Here is a 27,707-nt window from a genome sequence, read left to right as displayed (position 1 = left end):
CTGCTTTAGCCATAACTTCTTCATCTTTATTCCTTTCTCCCTAATCCACACAAGTCCCGTTTCTCTCCTAAAAACAGTTACCATGACAGCAGCCACAAGTGGGGTTCTATAGCAGTCTTCTTTCCCCAAAGTGTCTGCAGATTCCTAGAGCCATGCTTGTGAGGTTTACTTCTCTGCCCATAATCTCTGTCTCCACCCTTCCAGAACCATCCTGGACTTGCCCTTGTCCTAACTATCTGACAGTGGCTTCTTTCAACCCATCTTTTTCTGTAGTAGAAGAGGCCGGTGGGAGCCCAGCTTCACAATGTAAATGGACAGGAGAAAACAGCTAACGTTGCAAGAACAGACAGGCAGTGGGCCTCTCTCTGCCCCAGGCCCTGGCATATAAAATAGAGGAAGACAGAGATGAGGCCGTGTGCCCCTGTAAAGGAAGCACTTCAGGTGGTGGAGCGAGCCTCCTATCCCACCCTAATCACTGACAGGACAGCCTCTTCTATGTAGAGGACTTGGACGTTCTCCAAGCTAAACTGGGGTCTCCCTTCAGTGCCACCTCTCCCAAAGAGAAGATACCAGGAGCAGACAAGTTTGCCTGTTCACAGGAAGAAGGGACACAGTGGCCCAGTGAGAGCAGGAGGTGTGGGAGTACACTGGAGGGATGCTTAGGAGTGACGAGGGAGCTGCTGATGACCACCCCCCCCATTGGCCAGTTCCATTTCATGTCCTTGCATGTCCTTAGGCTAAAGAGAGGCAAAGCAGTAGGATGGGACAAAGTGGGTGAGGTTCAAGGAGTCAATTTCACAGTCCCCTTTTGGGGTACAGACAGACAGAGACAAAATAGTTCCATATATACAAACTTTACATAAAATAAATAAGGAACTATGGCCCCAGACTGGTATCACCAGGACCTCCCCCCCTGTCAGAAGTTGCCCCCTCAGGGCACTTAGCTGTGGAACCGGCTGAGTCCTGGGCACTTCATATCCCCACCTCAGGAATCCACTTCTGCTCCAGAAGCTCTCTGGGATCAGAATGAACGCTGCATCCCTGAGACCCCTGGTCCTGAGGTCTCGAGAACAGTCTCTGGCCGAATACTCATGCCGCAGTCCTGGGAACACGCTGGTCTTTCCCAGAACAGAGTCCACCAGGCCCCTCTAGGCTGCAGCACCCAGTGAGTCTTGGGCAGGCACAGGTTCAGATCCGTTGACTTCGGTCCCCGGGAGCTTGGTCATGGCCGGGCCCCCTGCTCCATCTGTTGGTGCTGGCTGCGCACAGCAAACCTGTTGACGTGCACAGGTATGGGCACTACGATCTTGGGGTTTCTCACGGGCTCCCCAGAACGGCTGCTCACATTGCCAGCCTTGATTCGCTTCCACTTGGCCCGGCGGTTCTGAAACCAGATCTTCACCTGCACCTCGCTGAGCTTGAGGGCGTGGGCGATCTGGGAGCGCTCGGTCAGACTCAGGTATTTCTTGCAGTGAAACTCCTTCTCCAGCTCCAAAAGCTGCTCGCTAGTGAAGGCTGTGCGCCGCCTTCGGCTTTTCCCCCCAGGCGTGGTGACCCCTGTGGCCACTGGTGTCCCCTCCTCTGCGCCAGTCCCCAGGCTTCCCTTTAGCTTCGGTTTAGGTCCCAGAAGAGCCCCTGGGCCCCCTGCAGAACTGTCCAGGAAGCTGTCCTCGCTGTCACCGCCTGAGCCTTCTTCCTCCGGCTCGCTGCCTGCTGGCTCTCCTGCTGGGGGCTCCAGCTTCTCCTCATCTGAGCTGTACACCTTCCCCTCTGCTGTGGGGGTAGAGAGGGATGGGGTAGAGAAACGATGGATGAAGAAGGAAGGGCAAGGAGAAGGTGGTTTGGAAAGGACCGGTGAAAGCATGGTCAGGAATGATCAATTGGCAATAGAAAACAACGGAGTCAGAGAGGAAGAGATGGGTCAGAAGGAGACAGGACGCACATCCAGTGGGCAACAGGAAAGGTTTAGGAGAGACAAAGAATGGGAAAACAGTCTTTAACCAGCAGGCTTCACTATGGAAAAGTAAGGAGGCAATGTGGATGACAGTGACTCCTCAACGTTCCCACCACTCCATTGCGTGCTCCCCACAGCCTCCCAGGTACCAAGTATGGTACCTATCCAGGGTTCAGTGTTGAACGTATACCAAGCTTCCAAACCTAGCCCTACAGTCCCAGGGCTGGCTGGGAGGAGCTGCACATAGTCTTTGTGTCCCCCAAGGCGTCCTCTATGGGCCCAAGAGCAAGAGGTACCCCGACTCTCGACTCCCAAGTCTTGTCTGCTTGGTTCCTGTTCTTAATTAAACCTCCCTGTTAGGAAAGCACTGCCCCTCTTTATCTGTGGCCACACCTTCTGTCACTTGCTGCCCTGGTCCCCTGGCTCAACCTTTAATTTTAGCACACTGTCCTCTCTCTCTCCTGCTCAGGCCCTCCTGGCTAAGGTTGCGTGCACAGCACCAACAGAAGCTTCTCGAGGACCCATAAGAAGAGCTTGGTGGGGGGAGGGTTGGGAGGGGAACACCCATAAGGAAGGGGAGGGGGGAGGGGGATGTTTGCCCGGATACCGGGAAAGGGAATAACACTCGAAATGTATATAAGAAATACTCAAGTTAATAAAAAAAAATATATATATATATATATAATTAAAAAAAAAAGAAGAGCTTGGTGTGCACAGGGAAGGGCAGAGGGAACAGCAGGGGGCAGAGGCAGACAGGAGAGAAGAAACTAGAGAAGGGAATGTGGGAAGACATTTTTGACTCCCAGTGGGTGACCGTTATCCCAGGGTATAAACATTTTAATCTTCAGTCAGTTCTAAAGGTAAACCAGTCACCGGCTCTATCATATCCACGGATGTCATGACTTCAAATGCTTTCAGGGTTGGGGAGATAGCTCGGCAGGTAAATGCTTGCTGTACAGGCACAAGGAACTCAGTACAGATCTACAGCGTCAACATAAAGAAGAAGTTGGTCAGGCATGGTGGCACGTGCTGTAACCCTAAATATATGTAGGTCAGGCAGATCCTGGGGGCCTACCAGCTAACCAATACGGTTGAAACAATAAGCTCTAGTTTCAGTGAGAGACTCTGACTCCAATAGATAGATACATAGATAGATAGATGATAGATAGATACATAGATGATAGATAAATACATAGATAGATGATAGATAGATACATAGATAGATGATAGATAGATACATAGATAGATGATAGATAGATAGATAGATAGATAGATAGATAGATAGATAGATAGATAGATAGATAGATAGATAGACAGACAGATACATAGAGACATAGATGGATGGACAGATGGACAGACGGACAGACAGACAGAGTAGATGGCCAAAGAGATGCTATCGTGGGGGCTGCTGTCAACCAAGCCTGATGACTTGCATTCATTCCTGGAGATTCACATGGAGAGAGGAGAATACTTTCAAAAGTTGTCCTTACTGCCACACAAACACTTTAACACATGCACACATACACACACACATACCCAGTGACACACAATTGAAAATTACTTAAAACAGTCAGAAGATGGAGAACCGATTTGAGAAAGAAATCCTGGCGTCGACCTGCAGCTTCCACATGAACCCATGCAGTCTAATCCTGCATAGCCTGCACACGTGTCCACACTACCCACACTCGCACCACACACGCAGTCATCTCCTTTAAATATTTTTTCGGTGCTTCAGTTTTATGAACTCCTTTGTTTTCTGCCTATGGAAACAACAGAAATCCAAAAGACAGCCCACCTTGTATAGGAAGAACACCAGGGCGCTGTAACTTGGGGGTTCAGTGAAGCTACGACTGCATGAAAATTAGGGTTGCACACCCGTCCCCACATCACACACTTACACTCCCGAGGCATGTTCAGAGCTGAGGCCACAGCTCAGAGCAGACTGGATTCCGGGCATAGTGACTGGTGTGTGAGAGAAGGCATGTACAGAGGCACCCGGCAGGCAGGCAGATGGCAATGGTCCCGGCTTATCGAGGCCCCTCACAGTGGGCCTGTAGTCAGCAACCTGTTTGCTCCCAGTGAGTCCACACCTTGGTCCTTCATGCCTGCTCCTTTTCCTCAGGATCCCTGGAGACTTTTGCCCCCGACTCCATCACTACAGTCAGCATCTTCATGTCGCCCCTGCCCAAGCTTGCAGCAGCCCAGTCAGTCTCCAAACTTCCCATAAGCAGCTTGCTATTCAGGTGCCTCGTGCTGGCTAGAAAAAGTGCCAGCCACCAAGGATGTTGCAAACAAACATGGATGATAAACCTGACCACACTCAGTCAGTCACCCTTCCTTCCTTACCTCAGCCCTGGCCACAGACATGGCAAGATTTAGCGCCTGGGGGCTAGAGAGATGGCTCAGCTGTTAAGAGCACTGGCTGCTCTTGCGGAGGAGAATCAGGGTTCTAGTCCCAGTACCCATCAACAACCATCTGTAACTATATCCAAGAGCTCTGATGCTCTCTTATGGTCTTCATGGGTACTGCATGCACACGGAGCAGACATACAGGCACTCTTATGCATAAATAATAGAATCAAAAGCAATCTTTTGTTGGAAATTCAGAACATGGGTGCACTCCTTCCTCTTGCTAAGGGGTCTTGTTCACATTTTTCTTATTTCCACAGACTCAGATTTCTCAAGTCCCAAATGGAAATCTCAACCTCTCTCCAACCTTCTCACCTAGGCATGCTTCCCCATTTTTAAACTCCACCATGAAACCACTCGTTACTTCTCCTCCCATGGTCCCATCCAACTCCCCCCACCACACACACACCACACACACACACCACACACACATACCACACACACGTACCACACACACACATACCACACACACGTACCACACACACACACCACACACACACACCACACACACCACACACACACACACCATACACCACACACACACACACACACCACACACCACACACACCACACACCACACCACACACACACCACACACACACACACCACACACACACACCACACACCACACACACACATACCACACACACACACCACACACACACCACACACACACACCACACACACACACCATACACCACACACACACCATACACCACACACACACACACCACACACCACACACACCACACCACACACACACCACACACACACACACCACACACCACACACACACATACCACACACCACACACCAAACACACACACCACACACACACCACACACACCGCACACACACATACACACCACACACACACCACACACACACACCACACACACACCACACACCACACACACACACCACACACACCACACACACACACCACACACCACACACCACACCACACACACACCACACACACACACCACACACCACACACACACATACCACACACCACACACCACACACACACCACACACACCGCACACACACATACACACCACACACACCGCACACACACACACCACACACACCACACCACACACCACACACACCACACACACACACACCACACACACATACCACACACACACACCACACACACACATACCACACACACACACACACCACACACACACCACACACCACACCACACACACACACACACCACACCACACACACACACACACCACACACACACACACACATACACCACACGCACACACACATACACCACACACACACACACACCACAACACACACACACACACACAGAGACAAATCTGCCTTTCAGATCTGCCCAGAGCTGGGCCCTTTCTCTCCACCTTCTCACCAACCTGGCTCCTTCTAAAGGTTTTCCTATCTTCTGTCCCCACCTGACCCCAGGTCAGAGAGTCCTCTCTGTCAGAGACATCCTACTCCTTCCAGACCAAGCATGGACTCCTTCCTCTGCTCCTTGAAATTGGCTCTTCTTCCTTCATCCTCTTGGAATTAAGATGCTCTTGGGCTCATCTGCTGCCACAACATGTGACACCTTACACTATTCACTTTGTCCGTAAAAGCTATGTCTCAAGCTGGAGAGGTGGCTCAGCAGTTAAGAGCACTGGCTACCCTTCCAGAGGTCCTGCGTTCAATTCCCAGCACCCACATGGTGTCTCACAACCACCTGTAACAGAATGTGATTCCCTCTCTGGCACATGGGTGTACATGCAGAGAACTCATACATTCATAAATAAGTAAATCTAAAAAAAAAAGCCTATGTCTCTTCCTATTAGAATATAAGCTTCACGAAAATATGGGTTTCAGTCATATCTTATTCACAGGTGTGGCTTTGGTATCTTAAAAATTACCTATAGGGTTGGGGATTTAGCTCAGTGGTAGAGCATTTGCCTAGCAAGTGCAAGGCCCTGGGTTCGGTCCCCAGCTCCGAAAAAAAGAAAAGAAAAAAAAATTACCTATAAAGTAATCATGTAATAAACACTTAACATAATAAAATGGCTATTTCCAGCAGGTACATGCACCCCCACCCCCATCGATTCCCTTCTTGGTCTCTTCTAAGATACCTGTTTTAACTCTACACAGCCCCAGCACCAGAACAGACCCCCTCTTCTTCTTCTATTACCCTACCCTCTGTCCAGCATGCCTCAGACCTTCCCATACACAGAGGAATGCCACAGGATCTTCAGGTGCTAAGAGAAATGAACAACGTTTCCAACGCCATTACTAAGTTCTGTGGTTTCAATTTTTTAAAACATACTTTGTTGTAATTCATAATATGTTAACAAAATTGTCTCCCAATAGTGCAGTGTTTTAAACAGTGTTAAAAAGGCAGAAACTGGATTTCAGGGCTTGAAGGATGGAATCATTTAGTACAGTGCCAAGCCCTCAGGGGGCGTCCAATAAATCTAAATTGATTATGATTGAGAGGAGGCTCCCAGCTCCTCGGTCTGGCAGAGCCCTTCTGAGATAATCTCATCCATCCCTCTGTCTTCAGACAGACCCAGAAACTCCAGCCCACACAAGCAGGCCACCCTCAGTGCCGCTTTTAAAGCCACACATGGAGTGAGGGTTCATGCCCTCTCTCTGTTTCTTGATCCCGGTGGGACACTGAGTGGCAGGGCCAAGAGTTTCTGTCTGCGCCTTTATGATCGTGACATTGAAGACTCTGATAAGCTACCTCTAGATCGGGGTGGGGGTGGGGCAGCTGAGAGAAACACACAGCCACCAGCCTCAAAGGACAGCTTTTGGAACAATGAAGAGATCCACAAGAGGGGAGAGGGGAAGGGAAACGCAGGCTGCAGAAAGGAGGCTGAAGCCGAGTGAAGTGGCAGAGAAATGAAATGGTGGACCAGACAGAGTGAAAGGAAGGTTTTCCTAGAGACAGAGATGATGGCGGTGGGGTGTTAAACAGTACCGCCCCGCCCCCGAGTACTGACTTGTGAGATGTGCTCTGCTGTCTCTTGCTCTTTGCTCCACCAGAAGAGGGCGCACTAAGAACCGGGACGGGGTCAGCAACCAGGAATGAATGAACTACTCAGGGTACATGGAAGAAGGGCAGGCAGGCAGCCCGCGTAGGTTACCATTCCTCATAACTTAGTTAAGAAGGAAATGCAGGGGCTGGAGATGGCTCGTCACAACCACCCACAACCCCAGCTCTAGCGGATCGGATGCCCTGGTTTGACCTTCTCGGGCCTCGAGGATGTACGTGGTACACGTACACACATGCAGCCAAAACATGCACACATACAATAAAATGAATAGATAAAGATGGGAAGGAGGGAGGGAGGGAGGAAGGGAGGGAGGGAGGGAGGGAGGGTAAAATGCATCTGGGTGTGGTGTACACACCTTTAATCCCAACACTTGGGAAGCAGAGGCAGGCAGATCTTTATGAACTCAGGGCTAGTCTGACACACACAGTGAGTCTCTCAGCCAGGGCTGTAAAATAAGACCCTAGTTTTAGCAAGAAAGGAAATGCAAGCTAGTCCCATCGCTCTGCTTTATAATGAATATTAATGGTGAAAGAGTCAAGACAAAAAGAACACACATTTTTGTTGATGACTGAAAACTAGCAGAAGAGGCGAGGCTGTTGCTTCCTCAAGAAGAAGTCTCTCTCAAAGGAGCTCTGTGCCTGGAGCTCACCATGGAGGCCGGGCTGGCCTTGACCTTGCAGCTCCTGTTTCTACCTCCTGAGGGATGCCTAGCTGTCAAACCTTCCTGATGAACTTTTTTCTTTACCAAGTTTGATTTAGAGAAATTGGACTAGATAGATGTAAATTTCCAGATGAAAATGGACTTAGTTAACAAAACAAGATGTAATGTGGTTCAATGTCTTTTTCACTATTTATTTTGATTGTATTGCTGCTTTGCTTTTGTTTTTGTTTTTGTTTTTTTGTTTTGGCTTGGTTTGGTTTTATTTGGAGGCCTTGTCTCTCTAAGTAGTCCTGGCTGTCCGGGTTCTTTCTCTATAGACCAGGCTGGATTCAAACTCACAGAACTCTGCCTGCTTCTGCCTCCCAGGTGCTGGGATTAAAGGCGTGAGCTATCATGGCTGGCTTACATTAACATCTTTTTTATGATTTATTTATTTTATGTGTGTGAGCACACTGTAGCTGTCTTCAGACACACCAGAAGAGGGCATTGGATCTCATTACAGATGGCTGTGAGCCACTATGTGTTTGCTGGGAATTGAACTCAGGACCCCTGGAAGAGCAGTCAGTGCTCCTAACCACTGAGCCATTTCTCTGGCACTACCACCCCGCCCCCCATTAACATCCTATAATGGAAAATAATGATTCTGTGGAGGAAATCTTCAACAAAATGAAAAAGGGTTTCAAATGCGAGTAACCTAGCTGTCCTAGGGAGGTGTCCAAGCAGGCAGAAAGGTCACCTTGTGTGTGTGGACTGGTGCCAGAGTGTGCTAGGCTCCCTGTGAGTCCAGAGCCTGTGGAGAAACCTCTCTGTCTCTGGCTGGTTAGTTGGAAACAGGCAGAGTTTGGATGGTTCGTCATGGAGTTCCTATCCTGGGAACTGGAAATCACAAAGCTTGGACTACAGTTGCACAGAGAGCTGATGCAAGACACAGACACTCATATACACACACACTCACTCTCACATACTCACAGTACACACTCTCACACGCACACACACACACTCGAGTGCACACACACACATGTGCACACACAGGCATACACACATGCACATACGCACTCTCACACACACACTGAATCCAGACACCATACTCACGCTGTGCACACAGTATGCCCACATGTGGACAGTGGCTGCTTCCCACAGCAAGGGCAGTGGCTCCAGAGACAGAGGAGGCCCAGGGAGGGGAAAGACCAAGCAAATGACAACAGGCAATGAAGGAACACTGAGAGGGGGAGATCCAGTGGTTATCCAGTAACAAGTAAGGAGCCCTGGGAGCATACGTGTAATGTTATACAGACCAAGCAGGGATAGTTAGTAACATGTGTGACCGTACATGTGTGCGTGCATAACAGTTAATGAAAAAAGGTCATGAACTGAAGAGAGAGCAAGGTGAGTATATGAGGGGGTTGGGAGGGAGGAAAGGGGCTATGGTGTAATTATATTATAATCTCAAAAGTAAATGAGGAAAAGGCTCCATCAGGCTAGGGAGGAGCTCAACAACCACACACCGCCTATGGGAGCCATTTCCCCAGTGGACAGATGCACAATGTTGAGGTGAGCGTGGAGGCGCATGCCTGAAATCTTGGCACCAGGGAGGTCAAGGCTGGATGGTGTTGAGTCTGAGGCCAGCCCTGGCAGCCCCAGACTCGCCTGCTAATGGTGGAAACCTGCACTGGAGTCACCAAGGATGAGGAGGTGAGGGAGCATCTTCAGACTTATTCCCGGGAACACTCCCAGAGTGGGTGTTTACAGTGATCCCAGCTAAGACTCCTCCCTACTTCCTAGCCATTCATCCTTTCCCTGGCAGGTGGGGTCAATTCTCCAAAGTACTTTCCAGTCCTCAGAGCCCTAGTCAGCCAGGTGCCATGGCTGAACCCCTCCTCTGTAAGCCAGAACTGTCTCCCATGTGTGACGTACCAGGCCCCTTCCAGCTCTTTCTTTGCTCATCCCTTGGACTCGCACAGGGTCAGCAAGCCACTGTCTCTGGAACTTGATATGTCGTAAGGAGCCTCCCTGTCTTCCCACCCCTCCACATTCCTTGCAGGACATTCACTAGATCACTGCTGTCCTGCCTTGTGACAAGCTTTGTGACAAGCTCGGGGTAGTTCTGAGTCCCCATGTGTCCCGTTAGTTTTTCCATCTCGACACAAACTAGAACTGTCTGAGAAGAGAGACTCCAATGGAAGGACTTCCTCTATTATATTGGCCTTGGGTATGTCTTTGAGGATATTTTCTTGGTTAATGGTTGGGAGGATCCAGACAGCTTTGGGCAGTGGCACCCTTGGGTGGGTGATCTTGGGTTCTATGAGAAAGCAGGCTGAGCAAGCCGTGAGAAGTAAGGCAGTAAGTAAGCAGCCCTCCTCCGTGGCTTTTGCTTCAGTTCTAGATTGAGTTCTTGTCCTGGCTCCCCTGGTGATAGACTGCGATTGAGGCATATAAACCCTTTCCTCCCCAGATGACTTTTGCTCAGAATGTTTAATCGCAACATCAGAAAGCCATACCTTTTCAGTGCTGGCAACCTTTCCGGGTACTCTAATATGACCACTACCCAGAATGCTCTTGTGTAACCTTGGGCTTTCCATGTGTGTTTTCTGTACCTCGAGCCGCTTGCTGCTCGCTCCCCTCTATCGGTGCAGTCGCAGTCACTAGCCCCGTTTCCAGGTAAAGGGAATGGGATTTCCTAAGCCCCACAGCCAGGGACATTGCACCATACCCCTGCAGCTCAGTCTAGGAAACCCCTGCACTCATCCCGGCCCTTCCAGCAAATTCCACCCCACCCCACTTGAGGTCACAGCTCTTTCCCAGCTGCCCCCCTCCACCCTGCAGTAGAAAGTAATTTTTAAGATTTTTGTTTATTTTCATGTGTGTGACTGTTTTGCCTGCAACCGTGTTTTTGTACCACGTGTGTGTGCCTGATGCGCAAGGAGGACAGAACACCAGATCGCCTGAGGATGCAGTTACAGACAGTTGTGAGTCACCAAGCGGGTGCTAGAAATTGAAGCCAGGTCCTCTAGAAAAGCAGCCAGTGCTCTTGACTGCTGGAGCCACCTCTCCAGCCCTAAATAACCCTCTTATCAAATTCAAATGCAACTCTGATTTCCTTCACATACACATAGGCTCTAATTTAATTACCAAATCACACCGAATGCACTCACAGATGAGTCCTGGAATTGCCACAGAGGAGGGCCTGTCACTGAGCACCGTGTTGTTTTTAGCAGGTGAGTTTTCCTATCATTCCCGAGGCAGAATTCCCACCCAAGTTATTCTTGCCCTTGCTAGCTTGGGTGATGGAATCTTACCACGTAGCTTTTCTTTTCTTTGAAAACGTATTTCCTAAGTCTGGGGAGGTTGCTCGGTGGCTAAGGGCACCTCTTGCAGGCCTTCAGTTCTGAGTACCCACTTCAGGTGGCTCACCATGTCTGGGTTCATCGAGGTCCCCTGTGGACATCTGCATTCACATGTACGTATCCACAGGCAGGTGCACACTAACACTCATGTAGTGGTTTGAATAGGTTTGTCCCTCATAGACTCATGTGTTGGAATACTTGGTCCAAGTAGCAGCACTATTAGGAGGTATGGCCTTGTTGGAGGAGGTGTGGCCTTAGAGTGGGTGTGGCCTTGTTGGAGGAAGTGTGTCTCTGTAGGGGATAGGCTTTGAGACCCTCCTCCTAGCTGCCTGGAAGACAGTCTTCTCCTGGCAGACTACATCTTCTACAAGATGTAGAACTCTCAGCACCTCCAGTGCCATGTCTGCCTGAACACTGCCATGTTTCCCACCTTGATGGTAATGGACTGAGCCTCTGAACCTGTAAGCCAGCCCCAATTAAATGTTGTCCTTTGGGCTGTAGAGGTGGCTCAGTGGTTAAGAGCGCTGACTGCTCTTCCAGAAGTCCTGAGTTCAATTCCCAGCAACCACATGGAGGCTCACAACCATCTGTAATGGGATCTGATGCCCTCTTCTGGTGTGTCTGAGGACAGAGACAGTGTACTTATATATAATAAATAAGTAGGGCTGGAGAGATGGCTCAGTGGTTAAGAGCACCCGACTGCTCTTCCAGAGGTCATGAGTTCAATTCCCAGCAACCACATGGTGGCTCACAACCATCTGTAAAGAGATCTGATGCCCTCTTCTGGTGTATCTGAAGACAGCTACAGTGTACTTATATATAATAAATGAGTAAATAAAAAAAATTAAAAAAAAATAAATAAGTAAATCTTTTAAAAAATGTTATCCTTTATAAGAGTTGCCTTGGTCATGGTGTCTCTTCACAACAATGGAAACCCTAAGACAACACACACACACATACACACACACACACACACACACACACACACACACACAATTAAGTTTTTTTTTTTTTTTCCGGAGCTGGGGACCGAACCCAGGGCCTTGCGCTTCCTAGGTAAGCGCTCTACCACTGAGCTAAATCCCCAGCCTAAAAGTAAGTTTTTAAAAAGAGAAAGTGTTATGGTGGTACACACTTGTAATCCCTGCATCCAGGAAGCAGAGGCAGGAGGATGCTGAGTTTAAGAGCCAGCCTGAGCTACAGGTTAAGATTCTGTCTCAAAAAGGGGGGAGGGGCTAGGCTGGAGAAATGGCTCAGCCCTTAAAGGCTGGGCTCATAACCAAGAAAAGGGGGTGGGGAAGACTGGAGCTGTAGCTCATTTAAAGGGTTTGACTAACGTACATGAAATCCCAAATCTGATCGCCAGCACTGCATGAAGCTGCATGTTTAGCCACATGGTGAGCTGAGAGCCAGTCAGGAATACAGCAGTCCCTGTCTCAGAAGTTAAGAACACTGCTCTTCCAGAGGGTTTGGGTTTGCTTCTCAGCACCCATGTTGGGCGGCTCAAAAATGTGTTGGCCTTCCTTCTGGGGATCTGACACCCTCTTTTGGCCTCTTCCAGAATCACACTCATCACACTCATGTTGCAGATACACACACACACACACACACCACACACACACAATTTTTTTTTCTAGAGCTGAGGACCGAACCCAGGGCCTTGTGCTTGCTAAGCAAGTGCTCTACCACTGAGCTAAATCCCCAACCCACAAATTTTTAAAAAATATTTATTTATTTATTTTTCATGTATGTGAGCACACTTGTCGCTGTCTTCAGCCACACCAGAAGAGGGCACCAGATCCCATTACAGATGGTTGCGAGCCACCATGTGGCTGCTGGGATTTGAACTCAGGATCTCTGGAAGAGCAGTCAGTGCTCTTAACCACTGAGCCATCTCTCCAGTCCCCACACACACACAATTTTTAAAAATGTAAAAGCTGGTTATGGAAACAGGCTCACTTTAGTATCAAGTTCTGTATTTTCTTCTACTCTGCATCAGCCTTTGAAGGGCAGAAGTTTTCTAACTCTGCCTTCCTCATTGTGGGTCTGTGTCTCAGAGCCTCCCGGGTCTCTTCTCCATCCTCCGATGGCCCCTGAGGAATCCGAGCTTCTTCCCACTAGTATTCCTTCCCCACCCTGACAGGCACTAGATTAGAAGTTGCTTTGTCTTATTTCTGGGCCAGTTGTCTCCCTTCTTTTTCGCACTTTCTTTAGGGCCTCCCCTCTCCTGGGCTGCCCAGAACCAGGTAGCCTGTCAACACATTCCTCTGTGTTTCTGAACTCAGGCTAGCCTGTGGCCGGATGGGACCAAGAACGACATACTATCCCCCAAGCCTTAGTGTCATCCTGAATTGTACACTCAGGGATCTGAAGCAGGGATTGTGACAGTCGAGAGCTGCTGGTGCTGTGCCCTCTCCACCTCTCTCTCTAGATGAAGACAGTGCCTTAAGGGAAGCCAGGGAAGCTTCAGGTCGAGGTTGAGGTCGAGGTCGAGGTCGGAAGACCTAACACCATCTGCAGTTTTGGATGTGTCCAGATGCTGTGTAGTTGCTTGAATCAACAAATGGCTGTCTTTTGTTAAGACAGTGGTTCAGCAGTTAAGAGCATTGCTGCTCTTCTGGAAACCCTAGGTGTGGTTCCAAGTACCCATACCCAGGGTCATGCCACACCCACGTCACAAGTCTGGTTCCAGGGGATCTGATAGCACATGGAACACATACACACACTCAAAACACACACTCAAGCACACACATACATATAACAAAATAATAAATAAATGCTTTTAAAAATCGAGGTTGAGCTATCGTTACAAGCAGTTCATGGGGAGTCACTAAATAAATGCTGTCACAAACCTTTAATCCCAGCATTCGGGAGGCAGAGGTAGGCAAATCTATGAATTTGAGGCCAGCCTGGTCTACAAAGTAAGTTCCAGGACAGTCAGAGCTACACAGAGAAAACTTGTCTAGGCTCGGGGGTGGGTAGTGAGGTAGGGTGGGGCTTTGGAGGTGGAAGCTCTCTGGAGAAGCAGCAGCAGTCAGCAGACTGCAGACAGACCGAACCCTCCACCCCACACCTACAACACTCCATGCAAAACAGCCCTGCCTTGTGCCCTGGGGCTGTTCCTCCACACAGCGCCTTGGCAGGAATTCATTTGGACTTTGAACCTCTCCGTAACCCACTGGCTTTGAGTTACGGTCATCCAATCAATAGCATCGAACTGAAACACACACCTGAGGGCACAGGAGTTCTGAAGAAGAGGAAAGGCAGGAAGGGAGGAGAGATCAGGTCCTAGGGGGGCACAGGAGAGAAACAGAGAGCTTGAGGCTAAAACCGGAGACCACTAGGACGCCTTCAGAAGAGAGAAAGCCACACACATGCACGGGCACGGTGCCTTGCCTCTGTAATCCCAGGACTTGAGAGGCTGAGGCAGGAAGACCATGGCTCAGTGCTAGCCTGGCCTATAAAGTCAGTCCGTACCCTCTCCACAAAGCAAGGGAAGGCAGAGGTCAATTTGAACCTGTATCAGTCCGCATGGTTTTCCATTCTGCCTGTCTCCTACAAAGTCCTCAGACTATTGTGTCCACCGCCACCCCAGAAATAATGGTACCTTGTTTTATGCCACTCCCGGTAAAGAGATCTCTCACAACAGAATGTTGTAGAAAGCTACCATCTGAGAGCTAAGATGATGATTCTTTACCTTCAGTTAATTAATTTTTTTTTTTTTGGTTCTTTTTTTCGGAGCTGGGGACTGAACCCAGGGCCTTGCGCTTCCTAGGTAAGCGCTCTACCACTGAGCTAAATCCCCAGCCCCAGTTAATTAATTTTTAATTTATTTTTCTGTGTATAGGTGTTTTACCTCAATAAATATCTGTTTACTACATGCACGCCTGGTGCCCATGGAGACCAGAAGACAGCGCTGGATTCCCCTGGTATTGCAGTTCCTAAAGGTTGTAGCTTTCATGTGGGTGATGGGAACTGAACCCCGTGCTCCTAACTGCTAAGCCACCTCTCCAGCACCCCCCTCCCACCCCCACAGGTTCTCATAGCTCTAGGCTAGCCTCAAACTCTTTACTGTTTGTTAAGGATGACCTTGAGCTTCTTTTTTTTTTTTTTTTTTTTTTTGGTTCTTTTTTTTCCGGAGCTGGGGACCGAACCCAGGGCCTTGCACTTCCTAGGCAAGCGCTCTACCACTGAGCTAAATCCCCAACCCCGACCTTGAGCTTCTAATCCTGCCTCTACCTCCTCCCAGCTTAGATTCAAGGCCCACACCGCCACACCTGGTACTGGGATCTGGCTCCGGGCTTTCTTTATACACGCTAGGCAGAGTCTGGGGCTCAGCTACACCCACAGCCCTCAGCTTTACGCCCAGCACTCGGTGTAGGGCCTTCCTGTTTGTAACGGAGAGATAGCACCACAGCCCTCTTTCTCGGATAAAGGCCACTGGGGCCTCACAGGTTAACCTTGAGTGTCTTCCTCAAAGCAGCAACCCTGGCTCTGAGCTCATCACTCCCAGGTACAACCTGTGATGTTCCAGTGTTATCTGACATAAAGGCTGAACTGGACAGGCAACCATAGAAAGGCCAGGCCCAGACTCTCCAACCCAGCTAGCATCTCCTGCTCTTGCCGCCCTCCTCCATCCACACCAGGCACACATGAAACCCACACCCAGTGCTCAACCTCACAGCCATCTCCTCAGTCTCTGATCATTAACCCAGTCTTAAACCCAGGCCTGGCATCACCACACTATGTACAGAGCTGGCCTGCCCCTGCCCAGCTGGCTACTCCACATTGGGAAGCGCAGAAGACTCCTTGTTCAGGGTGCCTTTAACATATATTAAATATTACACACACACACACACACACACACACACACACACACACACACACACACACACGGGTATCAGTATCAGATGAGGCATTAGGTCATCTAGAAGAGTTACAGATAGTCGTGAGCCACCACATGGATGCTGGGAACTGAATCCAGGTCCTCTGCAAGAGCTGCAAGTGATCTTAGTGGCCGAGCCATCTCTCCAGTCACCATCCCTGCCCCCTTTAATAAAAGAATCAATAGAGGTAACCTTAAGGATCAAGCAGAATTGTAAACCAGGCTTGGTGGCTTGCACGTCTAACCTCAGCTAATGGAGAGGCCACGGCAGGTGAGTTATGAGCTGTGGGCTAGCCTAGAACTGTGAGAGCCACTGAATCTTTTCAATAAATGGACAAATGAGCAAGCAAACAGGAGGCTCAAGCACATTGAGAGCCCAGTGCCTGTACAGCCAGAAACCGTTAACCATAACTTACTCCAAAGCCCTGATTTCACTGAGGAGGCAGGAGAGAGGTGATGTGGCCAACGTCTCAACGTTGTGTCCGTACGCAGGATTCCGGCACTCGGGGCTTTGCACAGTCCCTCCCTACAGCTCCCCATGAAAGTTCTAGCTTCACCACAACCCCTGTTCTGACCCCCCTTTTCTGCACTTCACAGTTTGGAAAGCTGCTGCTGCTGGTCAGAGCGTGTTTTGTTTGTCTCACCCTTTGACCAGCATGGGGCTGTCTCTCCCGAGGACACCTGAATTCAACCCTCTCCCTTAACCTGTCTTTTCTCAAAACAGTCCCCACTGCCAAGAGTGCCTCCAAATTCCTCCAAGCTGGTAACTCTTCCCCTATGTTCAGAGTTTGACAAAGGCTGCCAGCCCCTCCTGTGCAGCAGGAACCCAGGCTTCCCCTCTTCTGTGAACACACGCGGCTCATCTCTACCTCCAAGGCCAGCTCACACACAGCCACTTCTCCCCACCCAGCCAGCCTTTGCCTCATACCCTCTAAATCAGCGATTGGTTCTTAGCCTTCCTAATGCCGTGAGCCTTTAGTCCAGTTCCTGGTGCTGTGGTGACCCCCAACCACAAAATTGTTTTTGGTGCTGCTTCGCTACTGTAATTTTGCTACTGCAGTGTGAGTATCTGTGTTTTCCAATGGTCTTAGGCAACCTGTGAGACAGGGCTGTTCAGCCCCCAAAGGATGGAAACCCGTAAGTTGAGGACTGCTGCTCTAAGTAATGTCCTCGCTTCTACCTCAACTCCTCTCTCGGCATGCCCACACGAATCTCTTTCTCTGTGATTCCGATTTCCTGATGTCAAGTCAGCTCATGGAAAAGACCCAAAAGACTGCAGCTTCTTAGAGCAGCCTCGAGCTCAACACAAAACACTTTGCTCATAATATTATCATAGCCTCCCTCTCTTCTTTCCAACTGAAATATTTCCATCATCATCACGCAGCAGCAGCATCTGGAGCACTGAGAGGGAGGTCGCTGTATAGTCCTCGCTGGCCTGGGACTTCTATGTAAACCAGCCTGGCCTCAAACTCACAGGAATTCATCCACCTATCTATGCCTCTGGAGAGCTGGCATTAAAGGCATGCACCACCTGCCCAGACATTATTCTTGTTATTATAATTATTATTTCTTCTCCTCCTTCTCATCCTCTCTCTTCTCCCCAATTCTTTCTTCCCATATCTCTTTTGACACAGGGTCTCATGTAGCCCAGGCTGACATCAAACGTGTTCGAGAACAAAAATATCCTTGAATCCCTCCCTCCCTGTCTGGCTGGTTCCTCCCACTGTTCCCAGTACAATCTTCCTGCCCCTTACTCTGAGAGGAACAACTTTCTTCCTGACCCAGGAAGTGGTGGCACACACCTTTAATCCCAGGCAGAGGCAGGAAATCTCTGAGTTCCAGTCAAGCCTGGTCTACAAAGTTAGTTCCTGGATGGCCAGGGTTGCACAGAGAAACCCTATCCTCAAAAACCTAAAAAAAAAAAAAAACAAACCAAAGGAAAGGAATTCTCTTCCTAATCTTCTGTAATATGCACCTCTACAGCTGTGTGTGCATCACAGAAACTACTCATCCCCACGAAAATCCATGCAGCACAGCGCCATTCCAATCCCCCAGCAAAAGTCTCCAGGGCTGCCAGACACTTTGAGATTTGTCCCTCCTTTGGGGATCTTCATGAACTTTGTACCATGAATTCCCTGGGTGGTAGATAAAACCAGCCAGCCCCTTCTCAGCTATGAAACAGAGTACATGTTTATACTAAAATCACAGTGACAGGAGCTGGAGGGGTGGCTTGGGGGCTAAGAGTGTTTACTGCTTTTGGAGAGGACCGAGGTCAGTTCCTAAGCCATGTGTGGAAGCTCACAAGAGCCTATAACTCCAGGTCCAAAGGATGTAAATCCTTCTACCTTCAGAGGCTGTATTTATGTGCAAATACATGTAGTCACATACATATACATGTCATTAAAAATACAATTGTATTATTTTATTATGTGGTAAATTTTAAGGCAGAGTCTCTCCAAAGAATGTAAACTTTCATGAAACATGTTTCTATCCATGACAAAAACTTCTTAAGACAATCATGGGGGTTGGGGATTTAGCTCAGTGGTAGAGTGCTTGCCTAGCAAGCACAAGGCCCTGTGTTCGGTCCCCAGCTCCGGGAAAAAAAAGTGTATTCTTAAGGGTTGGAGAGATGGCTCAGCAGTTAAGAGCACTGACTGCTCTTCCAGAGGACCTGAGTTCAAATCCCAGCAACCACATGGTGGCTCACAACCATCTGTAATGGGATCTGATGCCCTCTTCTGGTGTGTCTGAGGACAGCTGCAGTGTATTCATATACATAAAATACACAAAATCTTAAAAAAAAGAAAAAAAATAGAATCTTTAAAAAAAAAAAAAAGACAATCATGATGTTTTGTTTCACGATCACAAATTAAAGGACATGCTGATTTTTGGTTCGGAGTCAGTAAAAGCAATGACGTCAGACTCCTTGCAGGAGGCCTTGGGAGTTCAGATCCCTCTTTGAACACTTGGTCTAGGAATTGAAGGAGTAGCAGAGGCCCCTTTATTGGCTGGGTGTGACGCACACCCTTAGTCCAGAAGCAGGTAGATGAACATGAGTCCAAGGTCAGCCTGGATGATATGGCAAGCTCCAGGTCAGCATAATGAGTTTCTGTCTCAAAAACAGATAAACAACACACATGCATGTACACCCGCACATACACACGCAGATACACACATGCACATATGCGCACACACACTTGTATACACCTATGCACATACAAACACACACACACACAAGCACCTCAATGAAAACTTTTGATCTAGATGAGGAAGGTAAAGCCTAAAGTAGTTATGTGACAGTGGCTCTCCCAAAGTGTCAAACATACACGGCCTACACTAGGCATACAATAACATAGTCTCTGATTGGAGCAGGTGTGTTATCAAAATTACACAGCAAAATAGTGACAAAACTAAGACTGGACTCTGTATCAGAGCTGCCAAGTAAATGATCCTTAGTCACTTTGAGCTAATGCACCATTTGCCTTTTTAAATTTTTACAATTACAATGTTTATTTAGTATGTCTGTGTGTACATGAGCATGGATGACATGTGTGTGTGCATGAGCATGAGTGACATGTATGTGCATGAGCATGGATGACATGTGTGTGCATGAGCATGGATGACATGGGTGCACATGAGCATGGATGACATGTGTGCACATGAGCATGGATGACATGGGTGCACATGAGCATGAGTGACATGTATGTGCATGAGCATGAGTGACATGTATGTGCATGAGCATGGATGACATGGGTGCACATGAGCATGGATGACATGGGTGCACATGAGCATGGATGACATGGGTGCACATGAGCATGAGTGACATGTATGTGCATGAGCATGGATGACATGTGTGCACATGAGCATGGATGACATGGGTGCACATGAGCATGGATGACATGGGTGCACATGAGCATGGATGACATGTGTGCACATGAGCATGGATGACATGGGTGCACATGAGCATGAGTGACATGTATGTGCATGAGCATGAGTGACATGTATGTGCATGAGCATGGATGACATGTGTGCACATGAGCATGGATGACATGGGTGCACATGAGCATGGATGACATGGGTGCACATGAGCATGGATGACATGGGTGCACATGAGCATGGGTGACATGTATGTGCATGAGCATGGATGACATGGGTGCACATGAGCATGGATGACATGTGTGTGCATGAGCATGGATGACATGTGTGTGCATGAGCATGGATGACATGGGTGCACATGAGCATGGATGACATGTATGTGCACGAGCATGGATGACATGTGTGTGCATGAGCATGGATGACATGTATGTGCATGAGCATGGATGACATGGGTACACATGAACATGGATGACATGAGTGCACATGAGCATGGATGACAAAGCTTTTGAGACCTGGTTCTCTCCTATCACCATGTAGGTCCCATGGATTAAAACTCAGGGCTTCAGACTTGACAGCAAGAGCTAATACCATCTCTTACTTGTCTTTTTAAAAAGTCAGTGGAGTTCTGACCACAGGGACACACATCATCAATGCCAACATTGAGGAGGCAGAGGCAGGAGGCTCTCTATGAGCTGAGGCCTGACTGGTTCCAGGTCAGCCAGGGCTACATGGAGGGATCCTATCTTGGGAAGGGGAGAGGAGAGGACAGGACAGGACAGGACAGGACAGGACAGGACAGGAGAAGACAGGAGAGGAGAAGAGAGGACAGGACAGGACAGGACAGGACAGGACAGGACAGGAGAGGACAGGAGAAGAGAAGCAGGTACTCCTTTAATCCCAGTACTAGGCAGGCAGAAGCAGGCGGATCTCTGTGAATTCGAGGCTAGCCTGGTCTACAGAGTGAGCTTCAGGACAGCCAGGGCTACACAGAGAAACTCTGACTGGGGTGGGGGGGGAGAAAGAGAGAGAAGAAGGGAGGGAGGAAGGGAGGGAGAAAGGAAGGAAGGAAGAAAGGAAGAAAGGAAGGAAGGAAAAGAAAAAGTCATTGGAGAGTTGTCTGGGACTGTAACATCAGAGGTTCAAGATCGGGCTGGAGAGATGGCTCAGTGGTTAAGGGCACTGACTGCTCTTCCAGGGGTCCTGAGTTCAATTCCCGGCAACCACATGGTGGCTCACAACCATCTGTAATGGGATCCGATGCCCTCTTCTGTTGTGTCTGACAGCTACAGTGTACTCATATAAATAAGATAAAGTAAATTTTAAAAAAATAAATAAGTGCAACGTCATTTTGCACACAGTGAGTTTGAAGCCAGCCTAGGATACATAAGACCTTGTCTCAAAATAAAAAACAAAACCAGCCAGAGAGATGGCTCCATGTTAGAAACACATACTGCTCTCCCCGGCACCATGCCAAGCATTTTACAGCTACCTGTCACTGCAGCCTCAGGAGACCCAACACTCCTCTGTCTTCTGCACACACGTATGCACATAATTTACAAATAAAAGTAAAATATTGTAGAGAGATAAAATAAAAGTACAAAAAGTCAATGGAACAAGTCTGAGTCCTAAATACACGGAGGTAGGCTCAGGCAGATGGAGTGCTGGGAGCTTGAGACCAGGCTGGGCTACACAGTGAGTCTGAGGTCAGCATGGGAAAACAGAATGAAAAACCGTTTTTAAAAAACAAAACAAAGCAAAAAGCCAGCGGAACAAGCACTCTCTCTGTGCAGCTTCTCAGAAGTTCTAGGAAAATATACTCCGGGTCTTTGTCACCTGAAACAAAACATTCCCCGCTTGTTTAGAACAGCGGAAGTCTCTGGCTCTGCAGCACACTGTTTCCCATTTCCCTCTCACAGGTGACAGTCATCAATGAATGGTCATCTGAAGATGTCCCCTTGCCTCAATCAGGCGCTCAGCTTAGAGCTATCATCGGCCCTTGACTGGCACACTCCTCTGAAGTTTCCTGGTCGCCTTTGTGATCACCATTATTACTGCAATCTCCATTTGGAAATTAATAAATCCTTTCCTGCTCAGTTTTGAAAAGACGATGCTCACGACACCGGCATCTCTCAGTCTGGTCCCTCACATACTGAGGTCCTTTAGGCCATCCCTAGCTACAAAAATTCTAATTAGTTCAGCATCCAACGTGGTGTCCCGCCTCATGTTAGTCTCTCTCTGCGTTTCCATCACCCATCTAATGGTAATACACGGCGTACCCACCCCCACCGTCTAAGCCTTCAGGTGGTCCGACCTTCCAGTGGAATACTCCAAATACTCTCATTTTGAAGCTTTGGTCTGCGTTTTCCCCAGAGGACAGTTGATTCCTACACACACACACACACACACACACACACACACACACACACACACACACACACCCCAGCAAACAGCATCCTTCCCAGTCATCAGCTGAGTGCCGCACAGCCTTCCCATATCTGGCACACAGGATAGCTGTGCCTGAGCTATCTCATCCTTCAGACCCTTGGGACCGGCTCTGACCCTCCCAGTTGGGGCTGGACCTGGTCTTGTCCTTGGGAGCTCCCTGCAGTCTTCTGCATATTTCCTGGGGTGCTAAGGACCTGCTACCCCATCTCTTCCTCCATCACTTTCATTTGCCTATTCTTTCAGATCCTTGGGGTATGGTCACCATTGGCTCCCGAAATATGTCAGCTTGAAGAGAGCCAAGGTGGGAGTGGAGAACAGTGGGTTTCAAACAGTGTAAAAAGAGGATACAAAATATGCCATTCAAATTTATATGGATTAATGCTGAAGGGTATTCTGGGTGCATTTGATTAAATAAGATTGTTATCGCCCACTGCAGCCTTTTCCTTTATCTTTTTAATGTGACTAGTGGAAACCTTTAACATATAGCTTCCTTGATAGCTCTAGTAGTCAGTTGTCACTTCTTTGGGTTCTTCTTTTGGCATGTGCATGTGGGATAGTGTGTGTGCATATGTATGTGTACATGTGCATGTATGTATGTGCATGTGTGTGTGAGTGTGCATGTGTGCATGCATGTGTGTACATGTGTGAGTGTGCATGTGTGCATGTGTGTGCATGCATGTGTGTGTACATGTGTGTGAATGTGCAGGTATGTGTGTCCATGCATGCGTGCGTGCGTGTGTGTGTGTGTGTGTGTGTGTGTGTGTGTGTTTGTGTGTGTACAAAACTCAATACCCTGCTCTGTGTTGGGTAAGCATTCTACCACCCCAGACTATTTATTGATCCATATTTAATCCCTGCTACCCATTCAAAATCCTCTTGTCTTTTTCACTCCTATTAAAAGGCTGCCCTGTTAGCCCTACTGCACCCACACTCCAAACCTAGGACTCTCTTGAATCTACCACACTCAATGTGCTTTCTATCCATCATTTATTCACTTAGGTTTTCTTTTCATTGCTAACATAGCTTTCACCCCTACACTCAAACTATAATGCATTTCTGGGACCTTTCTTCCTCAATTCTCAGATAATGACATCTTTCTTAATTCTTAACTAATTGAAAAAAATTTCTGTGATTCCCAAAGAATAGAACTTTTTCATTCTCCGAACTGGCCTATCTTCATGGTAAGTTTTTCTTCTTTTCTTTTTATAGATAGGGTCTTAAGTAACCCAGGCTGGTTTCCAACGTAATATGTAGCTATGGTTGACTTTGACTTCATCCGCCGGCCTCTACCTCCTGGTTACAGGTGCCACCATGCCTAGCTATCCCATTCAACAAGTGTGGGTGACCAATAATTTCGGCCAGTGCCATCCAGCTGTCTCTACCAGGAAAGCAACTCTTCTTCTGTCACTTTAAGGACTACACTGCTCCCAGACTCTCTCCTGTGGAGGTTCCTGTTTCAACACACACAGCCTGCCCAGCGCCACATCCTCCAAGCCATCCACCATAGAGGCTCCATGTCTCACCCCTCAGTGGCGTGTGCTCCCATCCCCTGGATGGATATAAAATCCTAACATTTCAGACTCACACCTAGGAAGGTAGGTGAGTGGTCGTCAAAGGGCTGGGACAGCCCTGCTGAGGGAGAAGTCACAGGCCAGGACCCCGCCCCTGTGACCCTCGGTGTTTCCCTCGAGCCTGCCTTCCTGACAGGTCTTGTAGCCTCCATGGTGATACTACCAGAGACCTTCCGGGGTGGGGCATGACCTTCAAGACAGAGACTGTCAAAACTCCGCTTCGAGGTCTCTCTCCCGTTATTGTGCCAACAAAGCCCTTTCTCCATGCCCCCCACTCTGGATTATAATTTATTTTTTTAGATAAGGAAATAGGTTCTTCCTCACTTTCCTTGTGTCTCCAGCCACCAACCGCCCTCAGTCCTGAAACCCTACCTAGGGAATAGAAATACTCCTGGTACTGAAACTCAGTCCTGCTCAGCACCTTCCTTCAGCTTTCAGCTTTCCCCCGGTTCTCAGTGACAGAACTCTCTTCCTCAAACACTTTTTTCAATGACGTTGCTCAGTTACCTTTCAGCCCAGCCCAACTTCCTCTCCCCACAGTCTGTGCCCCGTTTGCAATCTCCAGACCCCACCCCTTCCACAGCTCTCTCCAAACACCACCACCACCACCACCACCACCACCACCACCACCACCACCACCACCACCACCACCACCACCACCACAGGTCTTTCCTTACTTCTTTCTCAGTATTTCTCTTCTGTCCTTTCCCTCTCTGTCCATATATTTGGTTTAATTGCCAGTTCTGGGCTTATTTCAGAAAAGAACCTCCGTTACAGACAGAAGGAACAGAGGGGCCCTGGTGGTGTAGGGATGAGGGTTGCTCTCCCGTGGTAAGGGCACACCCTCTCAGTTCTGTTCCACCTGTGGGTTCCTCTCACCTCCCTCCAGCTCTGGGTTTTCTTATGTGTGCCTGGGGCTGCTTCCTGCCCTGTAGCCTCCACAGCATCTCTGCGGTATCCAGCCCTGCCCTCTTCCCTGCGTCTGAGCCCTCCCAATCCTTCCTTCTTAGGAGCCTCCTGCTGCTTTCCCTCCTCCAAGCTCGGCCCTGCCCCCTACTCCTCAAGATCCTGTCTCCTATCTCCAGTTCAGCTCTCTCCTCCTAAGGAGATGCCGCTCTGACTTCTGATCCTCTTTGGTCAATCAGTTTGGAAAAGGAATTAACAGATGAAGCCCCATAGCCAAAATGTCCGGAACCAAATTTAAAAAGTAGATGGCAGGCTTCCTGACAGCCACCGGCATCTGAAAGAGTGAACAGCGCTGAGGGCTGTTTCACGGCATGGGCTTGCCATCAGGAATTGCCTGTCCTAGTCAGTGATTCTTGGACCCTCTTCTTGCCTCTGTTGCGGTCAGCCTCCAAATCCTTCCGGTCCTTCCCATCCCAACCTAAGCGCCACGAACTGTGGAGCCGAAGTGGGCTCGTCCTAGTGTGAAGGAAGTTTAAGCTCTCCACCCTGGCACGGGCGATCTTTCTTAATTAGAACTCGTCAGATTGCAGAAGCCTTGATCTTGGCACACCTGGCTCTGCCTGGCTGGGAGAAAGCCTTCGCTTTAGGGTAGATACTGAGGTCAGGACAAGAGGGCTTCAGGGGAATGGATTCTGATCGGGGTTCATTTACTACACCCTGTCTCTGTGGAGAAGGCATCCTCCCCGGGAGAGCCAGGGCTCTTAAATGAAGGCTCAGCTGAATCTTAGCAGGATTCTCAACTCCAAGTCTTTATGCCACACCCAACTCTGCCAACCTTTAGCAACTCCAGTCTTGCCCAGCTCTGGTCCCGTACCCTACCTGGTTCTCCAACCTTTAGATCTAGTTTAAAGGAGAACTCGAGAGCGACCTCCGCTAACGGGAAGCCACAGGCTCACCAGGCCCTCCTTGTGCCCTGCATCCCTAAAGCCCATGCCCACCGTTTGAGTGTTGAGGACTCTATTCAGAATGTGCTCCCGAGTACTAAACTGACAATTGCTCCAACAAGCTGTCACCCTAGGGTCCTGCTGGGCCCCTCAGGAATACAACCCATGAGAGGAGAAAAACGAACGGATTCTGAAAGAGACAGGGCAAGGCTTGGGGACTAGATGCCGAGAGAAACGTGCTGCTGGTGAGGCTTCAGGAGCTCCGGGGCCAGAGCAGGGCTTTGGGACATGGAGTTGTTCAGGACCGAACTCCGTGTACGCTCTGGAGTCCCACACTCCAGGACTCCAAGCGGATGGAGAGAGTTTTGGACCGGTCCCGGGTCTGGGACTTCCTGACGGTCGAACCCGTGTCGGTCCCAGCACTTACCCGGCAGACTCGGGAAAGTCTCTGAGAAGTGCGGAGGCGGGGGCGGCGGGGGCGGCGGAGGCTCAGTCACTTTCTCGCGCGCAGGCAGCAGCTCGTCCGCATCCAGCGCTCCGTCTGTGCGCCGGGCCGGGGGCTCCGGGTTGCTTCGCGAGACGGTGGAGGCGGCGGCGGCGGCGGCGGCGGCGGCGAGCTCCGGGGGTCCGTAGTAGGCGTCGGGGGGCTCTGCGAAGCTGGGCAGTGCAGTGGTCAGCGCCACCATCGAGGGCACCGCCTGGCCCAGCCCCGCGCAGAAGGTGTTGCTCAGGCGGCCCGCGAACGAGGCGAGCGGGGCCAGCGGCGGCAGGCCGGCGGGCAGCGGCGCCGGGGCCAGCGCCTGCGGCAGCACGAGCGGCCGGTAGGGCATGAACATGGGGTAGCCAGTGTAGAGCAGGTGGCCCGAGCGCGGCGGCGGCGGCCCGATGAGCGAGTCGATGGAGAAGGCGGTGCCGGGGCCGCCGCCGCTCCCGCCGCTGCCCCCGGGGGCGCCGCCGCCCGCCGCTCTCTGCATGGCGCTGCCCGGGCCCCGCCGTGCGCCCGGCGCGGACACGCAGGGCTCGCTGCGGGCGCGCGGGCCGAGGTAGCGGCGGGGCGCGGGCTCGGCGCAGTGTGGCTCCGGCGCCGCGCTCCCTCGCTCATAAGGAGGGAGGGGGCGGGCGGGCGGGCTGGGGGTGTCGCCCTCCGGACTCATCCATCTTCCTCAAATTACGCTTCACTTGCTCCCTCCGCCCGCCGCCGCGCCCGGCTCCCGCGCCCCGCGCCCCGCGCCTTCCCAGTGGCCCGGCCGGCCCGGGACCCCGCCCGCCCCCCGCGGCCCAACCAACTATTATTAATGCAGATTGATGAGGCCGGACCCGCCGCTTTGTGAAAGTTTGCGGCGGGCGAGGAGGCGGCGGCGGCAGCTGGCCAGGTCCCCTCCCCGCGCCCGGACCTGCTCCCGGCTCAGCCCACAGGACCCGGGCTCGGCGCGGCTCGAAGGGCGAGAGGGGCGCGGCGGGGCGGGGCGGGGGCGCGTGGGACGCCAGGAGCGACTCAGGGCGCACGGAGTGGCGATCCGTAGGAGTCAGGACGCGGCGCGGGGCAGCAGGGGGCGCGCTCTCTGCCCAGGGCCCCGTGAGCGCCCGGGGCCACTCGTGGGCAACCGCTTTCCTACAGTCTTCCCCGTCCCTTCGCACTCTCTGTCCGGGACTCGATTCTCT

At 50.2% G+C, this 27,707-nt stretch overlaps 1 protein-coding gene across 1 annotated transcript; it reads right to left on the bottom strand.

Annotated features, from left to right (window-relative positions):
- Positions 1-1,055: 1,055 nt before the first annotated feature.
- Positions 1,056-27,585, bottom strand: Gbx1 (gastrulation brain homeobox 1). The gene is made up of 2 exons (NM_001271453.1): positions 26,473-27,585; positions 1,056-1,773 (listed from the first exon to the last, which is right to left on the bottom strand). The coding sequence occupies exons 1-2, from the start codon at positions 27,197-27,199 to the stop codon at positions 1,223-1,225; spliced, it is 1,278 nt and encodes a 425-aa protein (NP_001258382.1). The 5' UTR covers positions 27,200-27,585; the 3' UTR covers positions 1,056-1,222.
- Positions 27,586-27,707: the final 122 nt, after the last annotated feature.

Source organism: Rattus norvegicus, chromosome 4, assembly GCF_036323735.1.
Source record: "Rattus norvegicus strain BN/NHsdMcwi chromosome 4, GRCr8, whole genome shotgun sequence".
Classification (NCBI taxonomy): domain Eukaryota; kingdom Metazoa; phylum Chordata; class Mammalia; order Rodentia; family Muridae; genus Rattus; species Rattus norvegicus.
This window is presented reverse-complemented; position numbering and strand designations above follow the sequence as displayed.

Coding starts and splice junctions, on each gene's coding strand:
- Gbx1 (NM_001271453.1), bottom strand. CDS start 27,199: ATGAGTCCGGAGGGCGACACCCCCAGCCCGCCCGCCCGCCCCCTCCCT. Junction 1,774..26,472: donor GACTTTCCCGAGTCTGCCGG/GTAAGTGCTGGG, acceptor CTACCCCCACAG/CAGAGGGGAAGGTGTACAGC.